The sequence below is a fragment of the Rhamphochromis sp. 'chilingali' genome (assembly GCF_963969265.1).
Source record: "Rhamphochromis sp. 'chilingali' genome assembly, chromosome: 10".
Lineage (NCBI taxonomy): Eukaryota > Metazoa > Chordata > Actinopteri > Cichliformes > Cichlidae > Rhamphochromis > Rhamphochromis sp. 'chilingali'.
This window is the reverse complement of record NC_137937.1, coordinates 8,263,178-8,281,628: the sequence shown is the minus strand read 5'-3', so window position 1 is coordinate 8,281,628 and position 18,451 is coordinate 8,263,178. Positions and strand designations below refer to the sequence as shown.

At 39.2% G+C, this 18,451-nt stretch overlaps 1 protein-coding gene across 1 annotated transcript in view; it reads left to right on the top strand.

Moving 5' to 3' along the window:
* Positions 1-18,451, top strand: part of zmat4a (zinc finger, matrin-type 4a) — a gene marked incomplete at its 5' end in the record, with an annotated part of 152,025 nt that overhangs the window by 57,198 nt on the left and 76,376 nt on the right. Inside the window, 1 exon segment of the mRNA XM_080894520.1 lies at positions 422-511. Within this exon segment, the coding sequence (XP_080750646.1) occupies positions 422-511 (90 nt within the window).

Genomic DNA, 18,451 nt, shown 5'->3' with positions numbered 1-18,451 from the left:
TGCATGTAATTGTCAATTTGTTCAATGATAAGCTGATAGCAAGTTGACTCCATTGTATTCTCATTTTATTGCGATCTTGACACACCTATGTATTGAGGCCTGACGACAGCAATTGATTGCAAGTCTTTGTAGACAACAAGATCACAAGTTTGTTGCAAAAGATTGCAATAATTTGTTCGTGTAATGGTCTCCAACCACTGTGTGACTGTCTGGGACAAAGCCTGGGACAATGGGATTTAGCCTTCTTTTTATTCTGATCCACACATTTGGGTGATGTTTTTAAACTCAACCAAATACATGTATTTTGTCTTGTTGTTTACTGTTGAATTTATATGCATGTATTTATTTGACAAGAATATATTTGATGTATATGCCTATTTACATTTTAGATTTGAGTCATTTCCTCTTTTTTCTCTTGCAGAGTCGGAAACATGCCAACAAAGTGCGACTGTATTACATGCTACATCCTGTGGATGGAGGTTGCCCTGCCAAGAAGCTCAGATCAGACAATGTGAGTCCTGTGTGAATTCTCTTCATCCTGCTGTGTGTTTGCCCACAGCCTTGGTAATCACCGAGAAACACACACACACACACCTCAGCCCCAGTCCACCCCTGCTGGTCTCATATGGAAACCTTTAATGGATTTTTCACAACAACAGCCGTGAGACTCGCTGGCCCCTTGTGCTTCAGAATAGGTGACTGATAAACAGCGTTGCCACATTTTTAGACCAATGAACAATGCGATTGTGATGGCACTGCTGGCGATGCCAGAGGACGTCAACCTTGCATCAAACACAAAGGCGCATTGTTTGGTGTCCGGCCCTCACAGCCATTACTGTCATGTAAATTTGAAGCATGCGATGTGTCTGACAGACACAATTATGTGTGACTTTTGTTCCTCTTTTTCTGCACTGAGGAAGGGTGAAAACACGCTTCTAACATCCTCTTTGCAGCTCTGCCAGCACACAGATAAGCATCACAGTGTGGAAATTTCATGGTGGGTGCTGATATTTGATGTAAGCGTCATGGTGAAAGGTGCATTTCCAATCCAAGTCAAGTTTACAGTTGGAGTGTGGTGGTGAAAGACTTGAATGTAGAAGTGGACAGACTTTGATGAAGAGACAGGGAGAGGTCTGTGCTTTGATTACTGAGGGTTTGCCAGCTATCAGTAAAGAAATCTGGGTTTCTGAACCAGATAAGGACATGTCAAGGGATGCTATTGCATTCGCTTGCTGCCTCAGCTTGTCATCTAATCCTGCTGCTCTTGTTCTTTCTCCTCTTGTATCCATCTACACGGGTTGGGAAGATGTCACACGCCTCCATTCTCTGTGTTCTCTAGTTTTGGATAAGTTCCTTTCCTCTACCTTCCAAGCATTCCTTTCCTGTTTCCTTTGTTTTCTCTTATTTTACTTTCCTATGTTTTTTTTATTCATTCCTCTTCTACTTGAATTTCTTGACCCTATCTCCTTTTTGGTCCTAGTCTATGTTTTTCTACTTTTTTGTTTCTCTTCCACTGATTTCTTTCCTTTGTGTTTCTCACTTACTTATTACTGTTTTTGGTTTTGATGCATTTCTTATTTCATACTCCTTCCTTGCTTCCTTTTTAACCTTCTTTCTTTCCCTTCCTGTGTTGCTATTTTTACATTAGATATTTTCTCTTCTTGCTTTATAAGTTTTTTTCTCCTCTGTTCTTTTCATTCTTTACCCAAAACTTTTATTCCCCTCTTTTTTTGCCTTTACTTTTCCTGTCATCTGTTTTCTTTTATTTAATTCTCAGATCATTTTCTTTCCTCTCTTCATTTCCTCTGCACTCGTTTTGGGCTTCATTTTCTGGTCCACTTTTCATTTTCCCTCTCTCTTTCTCTTTTCTCTTTTCTCATTATCTCTGTTTCTTGTTTCTTATTTATCTTTGTTTAATATGTATTTTCCTCTTTGATCTTTTGCTTTATCATTTGTTCCTTCTTTCCCTCCAACAAATGTCACTATATTCAGAGTTTTGTTTATAATAGATTTTCTTCTCTTTCCTGTTTCCTTTCCTTTCCGTACTTGCAGACACCATTACCTCTTATACCTTTAGTGTAGTTTTCTCCCCCCCTCCCTTCCATCACAGTATAACTTTTTATGTGATTTTTATGTGATGATGTGATAAGAACATTGTACACTCTGACAAGCAGAAATGTGTGTTACCCATTAGCATAGTTCAGTCATGACTACTATAGACAAAAGGAAACTCTTACTTTCATATGCGGTATGATTGTTTTAGGTTCTCTTCATTTTTAAATGGACGTATTGAAAACGGTAGATAAAAGCGTCATCAGAACAGAACAGACTACCAATAACAACAGACATGACTCTGCTTAAAGTTATCAACTGAGCCATCAGCTGATATGGGCTGGAAGTCAGACTAATGGGATAATGGGCAACCACGCTAAATATAAAGAGTATGAATCAGGTGGAACCTGATAGTCACCCTGTTTGCTGCCTGAGTCAACTGGCTTCTTGTCCAGTTCCAACTCTGACAGTTTTCTCTTTTCTTGGGAACCTGACTGGCTTTCAAGATGACACCCAACAAGAAAGCAAGGCTTTCCATGTTGTGGAGAAGTATTGTAGTCCAACTTTGACTTTTTTTTTTATCCTGCTAGACTTCCTCGTACCATTGTGTTCCTCAGCTGCCTGTGTCATTGTTCTCATCGCTGCCCAGTTCCTCAGCCTCAAAGTGGCCCAGAGTCAGGCAACACCATGCCTAAACTGGAGTCAGCTGATGTCCTCTCTTAGAGCTCAAACCAATATCAGAGTCATTTCTTGAAGTAAACCCCCTGGATCCAGAGAAGCATTTATGGACCTGCAGTCCAAATATCAAAGCTGTTAGAATTTTGTGTGTAGCTGTCAGAGTTTGTGTCTGTATTGCAATGGCTTTGTCACCACCCACAGCCAGAAGATGGCTTCTACATGGACCTTGTTGTATTACTACAACATCCTTCCATTCTGTAGCATTAACATGGAGGGGGAGTTCAAATCAGAGGAGCTTGACAAGTTTTTCTGCTGAGCTGACATTGTAGGCTGCTTCATATGAGGGAAGTTTGTGGTATGTAGTGATGTGTCGGTCGCAAACGAAACAGCTCTTAGAGCCGACTCTTTGAAGTGAACGACGCCAGCCGTGGGTGTTTTTTTTTTTCTTTCTCTCAGCTTCTCTCTCGCATTTTTTTCCGCTTCACTCGCACGCGAGCCTTGTGCTTGCTCTGGGAAGAGGGGGGAGGGGCGGTAGTTACACTCGCAGTAGCACAGGAACAGAGCGAGAGGGAAATAGAGAGAAAGAGAGCCAGGAACAACAATGTCACATTAGAAAGGTATAGTAATCATCCACAACTATTTTCAGTTGCGGATGATAAAGGATTCAGAAAGTTAATTCATGCAGGCCCATATGACAGAGAATCTTCCTTTTATTTTCATATTTTAATTTATATTTAATTGTGTTGTGGTTTGCAGTGTTTTGTGTTGTTTCACTTTAAATTTGTTTAAAAGGAAAAAGCTGAAAATTTAAATAGTTAAAAGGTGAAATGTAAACAGGTGTTTTTTTTATTATATGATTTATTTATTACATTTTATGTGGAGTGAATAAATAAAAGTATATTTACGGTGGCCCCTAGAGACAAAGCACATACAAACTCCAAAACACGTACAAAACACAACAGAAGTGCTCCAGGATGCTAGGCGCAGTGTTGAGCTTTTGTTACCTAGTGGCTACATAGGCCAGGAAGTACCAACAACCAGATTTGGTATGTGGTAGTAACAGGTAAATTAACATTTTTTTAAATTATTTGAATATATATGAGTGCTTGTGTATAAATACACAAACAATACACATATGCTTTCAATTGTGTAATTTAAGTGATGTAGGTAGCTCTGTTTTGGAAGTTCAGTTAACGCTAGAAATGTGCTTTGGAGTTTGTACGTGATTTGTCTCTAGGGGCCACCGCATATATTTATATATATAAATAAAACCACATTTTTTTTAAAGTAATTCCTTTTGTGCATAATTTTATATTGTTGTTAATAATAAATTAATTAAAGCAACAAAACAACCTGAAGAGCCGGTTGGGAGCCAAGCCGAAAGAGCCAGTTCTCTAAAAAGAGCCGGAATTCCCATCACTAGTGGTATGTGTGATCACACATGTGATGCAACTTATAGTAGGTGAGGTCTGGTGCTGGTGTGGTATGGAAGAGTAAGAGTCAGGATGAAGACAAGTAAAGGAGAGATGAGGCTTTGTTCAGTCTTCATATACACAGATATGTCCATATATGTAGCTTGCTATCGCCAGTGTGTGAATGGGTGAATGACTGAATGTAGTGTAAAGCGCTTTGGGGTCCTTAAGGACTAGAAAAGCGCTATACAAATGCAGGCAGGCCATATAAAATGAACGATAAGAAAATGAAATATCGCGATAGAATATGGGTAAAATGCGCATGCGCAGTGCCTTTGTTTTCATACGCACATGGCAGAAAAAGCATGGCGGCAATGAGAAGGGCGAAAGCGGATCGTTGAATGAAACGGATGAAAATGCTGCAACTTCAGTGGTGTGGAACTGGTTTAGCTTTCGTCCGTCAGATACACAACAAAGCACTGTTTTTGGTAGAGCATGCTAGCGGGCCGTCGTTATTACCGTGTTTTTTGGAAAATACAGCACACTGAATTCTGGTTGTGTTTACTGACTTCGAAACGATTTTATGTCGTACACGGCATTCGAAAATCTGTCAAATATTTTAGTACGACTTTGCTAAGCTACGAAGCCGCACCGCTTGATGGATTGTCGGAGCATTACGGGTATTGTAGGCACGAGTCTTGTGGAGTGATACGTACTGTGCTTCAACATAATATTACCGTATTGCGTGTGTATAACCTCTTTTTAAGTTTTGTGGATATTGTACATGGTTATGCTGAGGATATATTGGCCAATTTCCACTGGAAATGCCTTTTGGTTAAACTGTCAGCAAGGAATTTGCATTTGCACCGTAAAATTTTTATATAACTTTAATGCACATAAAAAACAGCTGCTTGTTTAAGGGAAAAATACATTGATGGTTTTTTTTTTGCACTAATAAAGTTGTAGAGTTGTAAAGTATTTTGTTTAGTGTCAATTATATCATTATATCGTTATCGCAAAATTTCAAATGTATATCGTGATAAGTATTTTTGGTCATATCGCCCTGAAGACATTCTTTTGATTGAGAAGAGAAAAAAAATATTATATATATATATATTTGTAAACTGGGTGAACAGAGTTGAGTTTTTAGGGGCTTCATTGATGCCTGCAGAGGAACAGAAAAGTTTCTGCCTACCTTTGATTAAATTCAAAGTTCTGAAGATGCTTCACTGTGCTTGTGTGTGTTGCTCGGTTCCAAATAGAAAAGTAACATTTCACATTTATTTTTTGTTACTACAGTTGTACAGTAAAAACAAAAATGATTAGGCATCAATCAAATTTGAATTCATAGTACAGTAGATTACATTCCAGGTGGCACCCACTGCTGACAGTGATTTTATTGCTTGTAACGAGATGCCATCCACAGGGAAAGCACCATCAAACCTGTCTATAGAGACAGGCTCCCTCCCCATCGGCATTTTACGGATCAACTAATAGGCACATGGACCTCTGTAGAGGGGACAGAAGGATCTCTAGTTCATGTGGTTTGATGCAGAATCCTTTCATTAGTCTAGAATGAGAGCCAAGGGACCCATTTGGACCTGACAGAACAACTCCTCTGAGCCTTCCTGCGATTCAAATTAAATCAACCTCCGGGTTAATGTCTGCTCCAGGAGGGAGAGCTCCTGTTTTACTGTTAGAGAGCGATGGGGATGATGGGGAGTGAAGGGTTCACTCATTTCTGCAGCAAATTCTCAGCCTTGCTTTGATAGTTTACTTTCTGCACCCTCTTGTCTCATCACTAATACTGTATGTTTGGACCAATGTTTGCACCACATTCATTAAATTTTGAAATCACATGAGAGAAGAGGGCTTTGTAGTCAAATGACTTTCTAAAATAGATCTGAAATATTCTTTGTTAAACTTGTTTCTACAGAAATAATTTCAGTCACAAAGGGTTTTGCTTCCCTTTTGGAGCATATTGGTCTTTTGATCATCGTGTTCTCAATATGTATGTATGTATGTATGCAATATGTATTTGGTTCTGGGTATCCCTTGATGTAAAAGTAGAGACTACTGACTGATACTTTAAATACCTGTATTCTTTACCAGTCATCTGAGCAAACCAAATTTGAAAATTACACTGTTATTATTACAGTGATTAGAAAGATAGTGTATAACTATAACATATTTTATTTTAGTGTATCCTCAAAAGGTTCAAGACACAAGCCTGTCTATAGGCATGTGCCATCTATCTTTACAGTTCCTTGAAATTTATTCAATATCTTCAGTGGCAGTATTTCGGATGTCTGAAGCCTAAGATTAAAACGATTTTTTCTTTTAGTATGTGTGCATGGCAGTTGCATGATTTTAAAGACTTGTGGTGCAGATAAATTAGGGCAGAATCTGAGGTTTAATAAAACAAGTCAACCAAACAACCAAAATAGATGGTCTGATCCATAAAATGTACTCCTCTTTTTGTACATACAAAATACAAAATAAATAATTCACTAGATTTAATTCCTGACACTTGACATACATTTTGGGGTACACACTGGGCTGGACAGGGAGAAGGAAAGATTAAGCTCTACAGTCACCTGTTTATTCATTTAAAATTTAAACTTTTTTAAAAATGGAGCCACTGGACAATTTGAACACTCTACCTGTCATCTTAGGTTAGAACTACAGGCTTTAAGGCTGTTACATTGATTTGTGTTTTTTGTTGTTATGGAACACTGACTGCATTGTAAAATGCAAATTTACAGTTTTGCATGTGCGTTACTTTATTCTGTTGTTGTTTTTATTCTCTTAAAGCAAGGCACATTTGCTAACTTTCAGTGGTGTTGATCTCCCAAAGGGTGATTCACTCCTGGACCTTTCAGCTAGCATTAGAACTTTCATTGGTCCATTAAAAGCTATCTGAAAATGTCTCATAAGAGTAGTCTCTTCACGGTTTGCTGTAGTTACACAGCATCGCCAAAATTATTTTACATTTTTCAAGCAAATCTACACCAACTTTTTTGTGTATTTCTTTTTAAGCTGGTTGAAAAAATCTATGACCAAACCAGGACTAGCTTCACACATTGCTTCATCTTTGCTTTTTTAAATGTCACAGTAAATCTGTGTTTGGTCTGTAGTCTGACCTTAGGCCCTTGGTAAAAGGGCACATTGCCTTGATGGGAAAGGCTCCACTTAAACTACACAGATGTGATGCGACCAGGCTGTGCTTATAAGGTGGCACTATCTAAAAATACACTCGCCAGCACAGCCTCCAGAGACTGTGGGAGTGCGTACGGCCTGGCGTGACCCGATGTCTGGACCCGGTTGAGCTGATGGCATCTGACAACTGTACACGCTCCTGGTCATGCTAGTCCCGGTGATAACCTGCTCTCATGTAAAGGAGGAGGGGGTGTCAGTCAATGCTTGCTTTGTGGATGGAGATTGTAAAATGGCATGTTTGGGATTGTGGCTTCATTTGTTCAGATTTTTTGTACCAGTCAGATTAGTTTTGCGATCACTGACGTTTTACTCTGTTAAAGCCAGACAGACTCTCATAAATAAGATTAAATTGTTTATTAAAAGAAACGTTGAAAACCTGTGAAACTGCAAAGCAGTTATTGATGCTACAGTTTTATCAGGCAGACGTGAGTTCAGCACCCATAGTTTGACTCTACTGCATTTTCATTTCTGTGTTGGCTGGTTAGTCAGCCTTCTGTTCTGACATTTAAACAGAACAGTATGAAGAAAAATTAGGATTCAGATAGCCCTATGAGATCTGCACATTCAGCTCTGATAATGCTTTGATATCGCAAAAATATTTTCCTTGAGCCAGCAAGGCTTTCAGTCGATAACAGGATTGGAAATGCCTGTGTTGTACAAGTACAGAAGGTTGAGCGGTATAAATTAATATATAAAATGTACATTTGATAGACTATTTTACTGCAAGCTAGACATTTGTTGACTGCTGATTTTCACATTCGCATCATTATTTTACATGACTTTTTAATGGTAATCAAATTCATCTTTTTTATCAATAACTGGAAAAATGCTTAATTTATCGTTTTTTCCACATCATAGCACTGTGTCTATTAATTCTGTTTCAAGAAGAGAACCTCCAGCAGAACAGTGCTTAAGGAGAGGCAGACATCTGGTTGACCTGTGAATATCTGTTCACTTTTAAAAGTGAAGACAGTTTTACAGCTAAGTTTAGAAATAGGTTTTGCTACAGTTAGTATTTACCGCAGTGGTCAAATCCAGTAGTCGAGTACCAGAAAACAGATGTTGTCTTTGCTTTCCTTTCTTAGGTGGTCATGATTCTGCGGGTTAATGAATAGAATAGAATTCAACTTTATTGTCATTGCACATGCACAGGTACAGGGCAATGAAATGCAGTTTGCATCCATCCAGAAGTGCTTTAGTGATATAGATATATTACAATATATATTAGCAATAATATAGATATGTAAGTATATTACAGAAATGGGTCTATTATGTTATAATGTACACGGTATGAGGTATGTTGTGAATATTCTATAACTATAAGTATGTACAGGCTGTAGTGAGTACAAGCTATGAACAGGCTATGAACAGGATATAAATATGAAAAACTATACAGAATATGAAATAAATAACTTTACAGAATCTGAGATATACAGTTATACAGAAATGGGAACTATGCAAGTTGTAAACAGTTGTAGGATTAAAAATTATCGAATGTACAGAATGATTATTTACACAGAGCTATACAGTAGTGCAGTTAAGATAAGTGAGATATAATTCCTAGAGAGGCTATATAAAGTGTTAGTGGTTGTGAGTGGTGGTTCAGTCCATGTTATTATTGTGTGTTTGAGGGTACGGTTGTCCATTGTGGGTGTGTGTATGTTCAGTCCATGAGTTAACGTGGGTCAGATGTCAGGAGGCAGAGTTCAGGAGTCTGACGGCTGTGGGGAATAAGCTGTTCCGGTACCTGGTGGTCTTAGTCCGGTGGCTCCTGTAGCGCCTCCCAGAGGGCAGGAGGGTGAAGAGTCCATGTGATGGGTGACTGGGGTCTTTGATGATTTTCCCAGCCCTTTTCAGACACCGCTTCCTGTAGATGTCTTTTATGGCAGGAAGTGGTGCTCCGGCGATGCGCTGGGCAGTTTTCACGACCCTCTGCAACGCCTTCCGGTCCGAGGCAGAGCAGTTCCCGTACCAGACTGTTATACAGTTGGTCAAGATGCTCTCGATGGTGCAACGATAGAAGTTCACCAGGATGTCTGAGGACAGGTGGTTCTTCCTCAGAGTCCTCAAGAAGAAGAGGGGCTGGTGAGCCTTCTTGACCAGCTTGGAGCAGTGATGAAATGAAATGCTGACCCTGAACTCTCTAGCCATTATGTCAATATTTGAACTTCTATCCATCCATACATCTGTTTTTTAAAACCACTTATCCAGTTAAGACCAGTTTTGAATCACCAATAAACATCACAAGCTTGTCTTTGGAATATGGAAGGAAGTAGCCAGAGAGTTCACAAAAGCACAGAAATACAGAACATACAGTACTGACTTCATACAGAAATGCCCCAGCCAGCTGGTGGATTCAAACCCGCAGCCTCCTTTCTGTGAAGCACCACCACTACTGCATTACTGTGCCAGTCACTCGTCCATCTATTTAAATTTAATTTAAGGAATAAATGTGGTTCCACTGCTAGTAACATGTAAGCATCTTGATGTTGGATGAAACCACTCTCGCAGAAATGCAGCATGAGGTGCCACTATTTCTCAGGATGTTATATAAAAGCTTTGCTCTTGACACCCGATAATAGGACAAATTCACTATGTTCTTCCCATATCAATATGAACATAGTCATCATATAACAACTACACAGGAGAAAACATTTTTCCACAATACCTCAGGGATGGCTACATATTGTTGTGTTGATGTGTTTGCCATGCCTCATGGTGCCACTTCTTAACACCAGGGTAGGTTTCATTTATGCCTATTAAAGGCTGTTAAAATAAAGCCACTAATGTTTATGCTGTACCACTAATGCATAGGCAATACTGTTTTTATCCAGTTCCACATTTTGAAGCAATACACAGTGATCAAGAGAAGAAATAATGCAATAAACAAACCCACTCTCTATATATGTTGTACTGGAAAAAATGTAGCTAATTCTCATTCTCACAGAAGGCTGACGGAAAACAAAACAAACAAAAAAACTTTTAATTCTGCTCTGATGTGAAAAACTGTTTTCTCTATTTTTCTGGTTGTTAGCATTTTTGTGTGCCTACAATGCTAACAGCACTATGATGTCAGCTAAATGCTAATTTTAGCGCGCTAACTTAAATTTTATGACCCTGGCTTGTTGGTTTTTAGCAAGCTTTGTGCTAACTAACTAAAAATAGCTAAACAGCAGTAAGCACAAAATACTGGCCACTCCTCGAAGGTTCACCAGTGTGCAAAGTTTTCATCCAGTGTGGCTAATGGTTCTCACCGTGGTTTACTGGCATCCCAAAGTTCTGGAACCCTTTCTAGGATGATATATGTCAATGATTTTGTTTCTAAACAACCCTTAAGTTTCTGTAGATTATGGCATGATGTGTTGCGTTTTGAGATATTTTAACCTACTTCATGTTGCCAGACAGGGTCTATGAAAATGATTTCTTGATTCATCGGGTCTGGCAGTAATCAGGCCTGGGTGTGAAACTCAGCTTTCAGCTTTCAATATGGTTAATTCATGATTTAACAAGGGGGAGGGATAACGTTTTCATACAGGGCCAGGTTGATTTGTATAGCTTGTTTCCCTTAATATACAAAAGCTTAATTTAAAAACTGCATTTTGTATATAATTGTCTTATCTTTGTCTAATAATAACATTTATTTTTATGATCAGAAACATAAGAGTGGAGAATGTGGAAAAAATAAGAAATCAGGAAAGGGACCAATTCTGCATAAATAATGCACTGTAATAATTAAACTACTGTAGACTAAAAATGGCTGTACCTTGAACAAAGTATGTACCCATGGATATAAAAATGTGTTTCACAGCCTGGTGGACTGACAGGCACACTTACAACCATTCCGTTCCATAAAATTTCCACCACTTTACTTTGTCAAACACAGCCAATATTCATTATACACATTCATGTGCGCAGAGTTTTGCAATTGGTTGGACGGTTCTGGTGTAAGCCTGCCAGTTTATTCAACTGCCAGTTTCCATTAAATCAGGCCTCAAGCATTCCCACCATATCCTGGTGGGTAGATGGAGCAGTCACACTGGAGATGGCACAGGTGTCCAGCGTTGCCTTGACTGAACAAGAAGTGACTGCAGTCTTATGCTTCATTGCCTTGACCTCTCCTTGGGCAATGTGCAGCAGATTGCACTCTTGCACACATTTCTAATAGTGTATACATACACTACATCAGCTGCATGGCGAGGAAGCACCAGGGACAGAAAAAAAGGCCTCTGGAGGTTTAAGTTCATAGTGGGATCACATGGACAATAGCAGAACTCCATTCTGCTAATTTGTTGCAGCTTAAAAAAAATAAGATGGCATATGTACAGCATGTAGTTTATTAAAATAAGTAGGTATCAATGCAGAAACAGAATTGTAAAAATAATAAAAGTTACATTCTAGTCAAGAGCCAAGAACTTATTTGTGTTAATGAGCAGCTGAAATGTAAAATGTATTAGAACGCACAGCATAACATGAGAAAAGCATAAGAATAATTAAAGTATTTCAGACCGTGCATTAGAAATCTGCTTCACATGCCAATAATACAAGAGCATAATGTTCTTATTTGCATATTTTGATTAGTACATATTCACCTTAGCTAAACAGCAGGTGGAGCACCACTTGCACAGAATATATTATTTATTGTCTGTAATGTTTGCTTCCAAGTATTTGAAATAAATACCAGGTTGCTCCTAAATGTCAGTCACTACTTAATGTAAAGTTATGCTATTATGAATAAGAGGAGCAGATATCATAATTTGAAAACATTCTCTCATAATATAAAAAAAAAAAGCTGAAAAGAGAAATGTTAAAAAGAACTATGATCCGAATTAGAGAACATTTCAGGATGCCTCTCAGTGTTGCTGCTAATCTGGCAGCTTGTGCAGAAATCGTCAGTTGTCTCACCAACTCTGTAAATCTGTCAATAATAACTTTGCAAGATGGTGAGTTGGTGGTTCCTGATGGCAGCTAAAGAGGTAACCCATCACAGTGGAAGATAGGAAACGTCATCAAGCATGCTGGACTTCCTGTACAGTTGCATGGCAAGTTATCAGAAGCTCCTTCATTGATCTTCCCCTTCCATGAGCTTCAAATCAAGCTTGTTTATATTTTAAGACTATTTTTTTCTGCTGCAGTTAGTTTTCTCTAAATTGAGTCACTCCAATCCACAATGTTAGTAATAAAGATGATTGTGACCTCATGTTTTGTTTTGCTTCTGATTCTGAGTCACCACTGTGCTTTTATTTTATTACTACTGTGATGTGGAAACACAAAGCTTCATACAGTTATGAAGAAAATCAAGATTCAGTTGCAGATGCCAGATTCACGTCTTGGTTTACAGTGGAAGCTGTGCAGCTGTCATTTGTGCCTTTTCTTATGTTTTTGTAGATGAATAACATTTGGACACACAGTATTTTTTCTCTAATTTTATGGAACAATGATGCAGCACTTTTAACCTCTTCTGTCTGGAAACAGTATTCTAAATCATACCTGTACTTGGAAACACTTCAGAAAGAGCAGTTAGATATCACTTTACTGCTTAGCACAAAAGGATAAATGCACACAGGCTATGGAACACAAAGCTGAGTAAACAAAAGGGCACCTCAGTGTTAGGAATCTATCAAGCCTGAAAAGTGATATGTCAATCTTCTGCTGTTTGAAGAATGAAATGAGTAGAGGATGATGCCTTTTCACCTGCCTAAATGTATTTGCAGCTCCCCTCAGTGTGGAACCGAGACTAGACTCCTCCATTTCTCTCCCTAAACTGCTTCCACATTTTAAACATCCTCAGTGCTTCTTTGGAAAAGGGATGAGTGTGAATTTCTGCTCTGTAAGGGGGGTGGTCTATTATGCCCAGTGACGGGGAGGGATTTAGCAAAAACCCCTCACCGTGCAGAAAGCAGAGCCCAGCAGAATGAAGGCTAGAACCAAGAGGTGAGAGCAGTGAACTATCTGAACCTCCAAAAAGACGGAAAACAATGGTTGTAAAAAAAAAAACAAAAGGGGGGGGGGGGGGGGGGGGGAAGCGTTTCTGTTCCACAGGAAGGTGTAAGAGAGCTGACAGTGTTGACTAGAACCGCATAACATCTCTGCACCAGACCCCTGTGCAAAGCTCTTTTCTAAGAAAGCAGGAAGGGAAGAATACCTGAAAAGTAGGTTTCAAACTGGAGACGGTTCAACCCTTTTTAAATTAGCTCAGATAATTGGCCACACAAGTTGTGGAACAGTAAAGTCTCCTGAAAGTACTGTTCCAAATTCCAACACTTATTGGCCGCTCTTGGCAAGCTGCACAATTGTGCGTACAGCAAAAGGAAAACTTTTTTAAGTGTTTTGACTTTACTGGACTTTGAGCACAACAAGCTGCTTCGGTGGCCTGTGAGGAGTTCTGCTGAAGGATTCCAAAGAACGTTAAAGAGAACAGAGATAGCAGAAACAGATTTACACAGTTTTCACACATGCGGTGCAGCCTGAACTTTTCTAAGACTTTCTGGAAAGAGGTATGTGTGAGAACGCACAAAGTCTGTGTGATGGTGGATACAGCAGCGTGCAGATCAGGCTTATTACAATTAAGACCTGCTTAATCTGTTTAGAATTTGTCTGGACCTCATCAGTGATATGACAGACTTAACAGTGGACGCTTTCTGGGTAAATAAGTCACTTCATTTAAAGCATTAGCCATGCAATCATCACAGCAGAGCTTGTGTAACTAATCAGAATATCCTCCAAGTCCCTCTGCTGGGTCCTTCACAGTGTGAACCTGCTGTTCACAATTACATTACACTGTGAAAAGCTTGGGCAAGGATAAGGAGCGAATCATTTAACCTTGTGAAGAGACGGTGAAGGCTGCAGATGATGGAGCTTGTCAAACGTGTCAATCAATAAGCTTTATGGAAGACCATTCAGATTGTTATATTAAATCTCTAGAGTTGTTTTTTTTTTGTGTGTGTCATACAAAACCTTGTCTGAATTAGGATGTAAAGTGATGATCCATAATGTTAACTTCCGTGCCTAATATGAGACTGGAAACTTGCATTCCACGAGTTGAGCTGCAGTTGATAAGATTTTTTCTAACTCTTCCCTCAGTCCCTTTCCAGATCAGTTATTTTCGTGGCTGGAGTTGCTCGTTTTTTTCTTGACAGGCTTTGGGGATCAACACTTCTGGAGCCAGCTTCGGGTAGCCATTAGAAGAGCGTTATAGCTCCCAGTTATCTAGTCTGAGAGAGCTGAGCCACAAAAAGCTACAGGATTCAGGACTGAGGCTTCTTTCTGTTTAACTAGAATGTGGAGACTGTGAATTGGAAAGCTGCTGCTCATTTCTGATATGCTGTGATGCATTCGTCATGTCCTAACAGTTTTCCCTTTGTCAAAGTTTTGAATGCAGTTAAATCTGCATCCAGTACAGTACACCTGGATCTCTTGTAAATGAGACATTGAGTCTCAATGGGACTAACCTGTATAGAAAAGGTGTATAGATTAGTTAGGAAACTGCAAGCAACACTTGCTTTGCTATAAAATCTAATTATTTGAATGAATTATGTGATAGTTTAATAATGTTTTCACTTTGAGTTTAACAGACTTTAATACCTGAGTTTGTGCTATTGACCAACATTAAACTACTCTTCCAGTGCTGACCTTTGAAGGAATGAAGAGCTCAAGAATTTAAAACACATACACTCGTGTGCTTCTACCGATTTAACTACTTAACCCTTCTCTGTCTATATGTGACCTTCTCCATTAACAGTCACCACCTGGCATGGCTACATAAAAGAGATGTCAGCTAGGCAAATGACAGTTATCCTTAGATGCTGTTTTTGCTGTCACAGAGGTGCAGTCCACTGTTGCCTTGCAGCAAGAAAGTCAGATTCACAGGGTTTACTGGATGGGCTTTTCCTCTGGATTTCAAATTGGTCCTGAGTCCATATGTCCATATTATACCAATGACAGTTGAGAGAAAAGCAACACACAAACCTGCTGTAAAACGTGGAGATAATTCAGTGTTGGTTGCTTTTTTGCTGATGTTTTTTACTGTCTGCATAGTTCTGATTTAAGTGTAGCTGCTCTGGTGTTGGTCATGATGTGTCATGATGTGGTCTTATTCCTGGGTAATTCACGGTTGATGTAATAGATCAATGCTGATGTGTTTTAGTTGGTTAAAAAAAAGTACTAAGTTTACTCACTAATGTCAGAGACTTTCCTCCTCTTGCATATTTTTCTGACTTGCTGTATGAACTGAGACGATCTTGCACCCTATACGAGTGTGTGTGTGTGTGTGGTGTGTGTGTGTGTGTGTGTGTGTGTGGGGGGGGGGGGTCTGAAATCAGCAGAGGGGGAAAAAGTTTCTTGCGGCAACTAGTCTAAAAGTGTAGCTCCATGAGCAGTCTTGCTGACCCTCAGCAGATTTATTGAGGGATTTTACTTTTTTTTATTTGTGCTCTGTCAAACTAATGCTCACCATCTGACTGCCCATGTTTAATTGTGTATGCTAGTAATTATGGGTGTGCGTGTGTTTTGATGGTCTCGTACGACTACGATACTAGAGTTTAAAACTTTATACCGACACACAGGAAAATACTTAAAACTCATTTTTGATATAGAGAAGATCTTTACTCCATCCTGCAACAACAGAAGTAATGCCAAAGAAGTCACTGCTTGAAAAAGCTGTTTATTTGAAACTATTTTTCCCTATTATAAGTTAGGTTTCATGAAGATTTTAGATTTAAGAATTTAAGTTATATATAATTCACATTTTATGTGATTGAATTAATGTAGAAAATATAGCATTATTGAAAAGTTACAAAATAACTTTGAATAATAATCACACTTAAACTCACAAAATCACAAACTCTACAACTAAATGAGAAGCAGATTTTAATAAATGATCATACAAGTTGAAACGTTAAAGTTTATCATCCTTTCCACATCTGCCTGCCGTCTCGCTCTCATCCAGCGTTCACACTGCTCCACCTTACTCTCCAGCTCTTTACCTCCTCAGTTCTGCTCGTCTGATTCAGCTGCTCTGGTCCGGATGTCAGTCTATATTTGCTCAGATTGGGTCTCCACACTCGGGGCTCTCTGCTCAGTTCAGCCACGGTTCCCCCGCTGTTCGGCCCAACCAGAAACCCTCCCGGTTCTTCATTGGTCTGTAATGTCACAGCTCAATTATTACTCTGTTCTCTAGCTACAGTCCTCTTGCCATTAATGATACATTGATGATAACAGGTGACTAATGTGTTAAATGGCTAATGTTAAAATTAGGTTTTATGATTTATGATAACTTCTTAATAGAGTCAGCTGGAGGAGACAAAGACGGCAGAGTTGGGATCGATGTTGTTGGAGTGTCATAATTCAGTAGTAATTTGAGGATTGATTAATATCATGTATCAGTATTTTTTTTTTAAAAACCCTACTAACCATATTTTGTATATTTTGTTTACTCATTGATTATTTGTGTGTTTATTTTAATTGTATGTGAACTAGCAATATATCTGGACTGAATCCTCCTGTGTGTGTGTGTGTGTGTGTGTGTGTGTGTGTGTGTGTGTGTGTGTGTGTGTGTGTGTGTGTGCGTGTGTGTGTGTGCGTGTGTGTGAGTAACTTTGTTACTCTCAGATACGCTAACTGCAGATCTTGACTCCTGCCGCGGCTTTCGGTCTTCAGCCTGTGACAAAATAGCAACATAACAGCTGCTACACAGGGACTGGCACTCATTCGTGTTTTTTAATAATCATATCGTCAAGTTGTTTAAGTTTAAGTTTATGTATAAGCCTGTTTTTGTAAGGGATTGTGTATAAAAGTGCCATTCTGCATGTGTTTCTCATAAATTTCTTTTTTAAAAAAAACACAGCTTGGGAGCCAGTTTGTTTCTGATTTCGACCAAATCAAACATGTTTCATTTTATAGCATGTTTTTTCATGGGAGGTTCAAATACGAGGTTATTGTCAAAAACAATAGGTACACATTCTAAAGGAGCTGTCTGTTCTTTTTCTTTTTGGCAGTTTTGTTTCTAACACACCATTGCACACACAAAGAAAGCAGTGGCCAAATGATCCTGCTGTTTCTGTTCTGCTGTTCTCCACTGGAAGGGAAATAACCTCAAAAGGAATCTAGTTGTAGTTTAGCAAACAGTGACCTAGTAAGATCCAGAGGCTTTGCAAAATCATAATATGTGAGTAAAATTTAAAGAGAGCAAACCAGACTTTTTTCATGTTATCTTCTCATGTGTACTGTTAGTGGATTGGGGACATTTTTGAAGGCACTTTTAATCATTAATCATAATTTTGCATAACTAAATTAAGAAAAACGCTACTATATGCAGAATAGACTGGTTAATTTAAGACCCATCCGCAGCCTCGTTTGTGATAATTATCAGTGCAAATGATGCTCACAAATTCAATTCTATATTTAGAGATGTTGATCTTGTTCACACAAAAAACCTCCAATGAGTAAGAATAACTGCTTCGTGCCGACGTGCACAATATGCTCTTGCAGTAAAAAGTGAGGCCCCAAAACTCGAATTCTCGTTGCTGCCTCGTGATGCATCGTCCAGTGAAGACCAGTCAGGGTTTATTCTCAGCTCCTGCTGGCCCTGCCTGCTGTTTAATGTGAAGGTCATTTTATCATGTGCAGCAGAGACTACTGTGTCAGCCCAGCTTAGTGCTCCCCTGTATGCTCCGCTTGGCAGCAATAGACTGCATTGTCCACAGCTATGTTGGGAGCAATTCCTTTTTTTAATCCTTTTTTTTTTTTAGCTGGGATACCCTTGTACTTGGCTGCCCTATTTCTTCTGTGCGCGCCTTAGGGGAGATGCACATGAACAGTGAGTGTTCCCTGACCTCCAGATTTAGCTCAGGCATTATACGGTGTTTATCCGCACCAGAATCACGCCAATCCAGTCCAGGTTTCCCAGAGCTCAAGGCTATCGCCTCAAGGATTGGTGCAGCTTGTTGACTCCATGCATCTGAGACAGAGTCTCTGTGAGGCTGAGCGTGTTGCAGCCTTGGCATTTGTGATATAGCGACAGTAGTAAACAACACAAGTCCAGTGCTCCAAGACAAGACAGGGGCAGTGCTTCCCCTAAACCAAGATGAAAATGT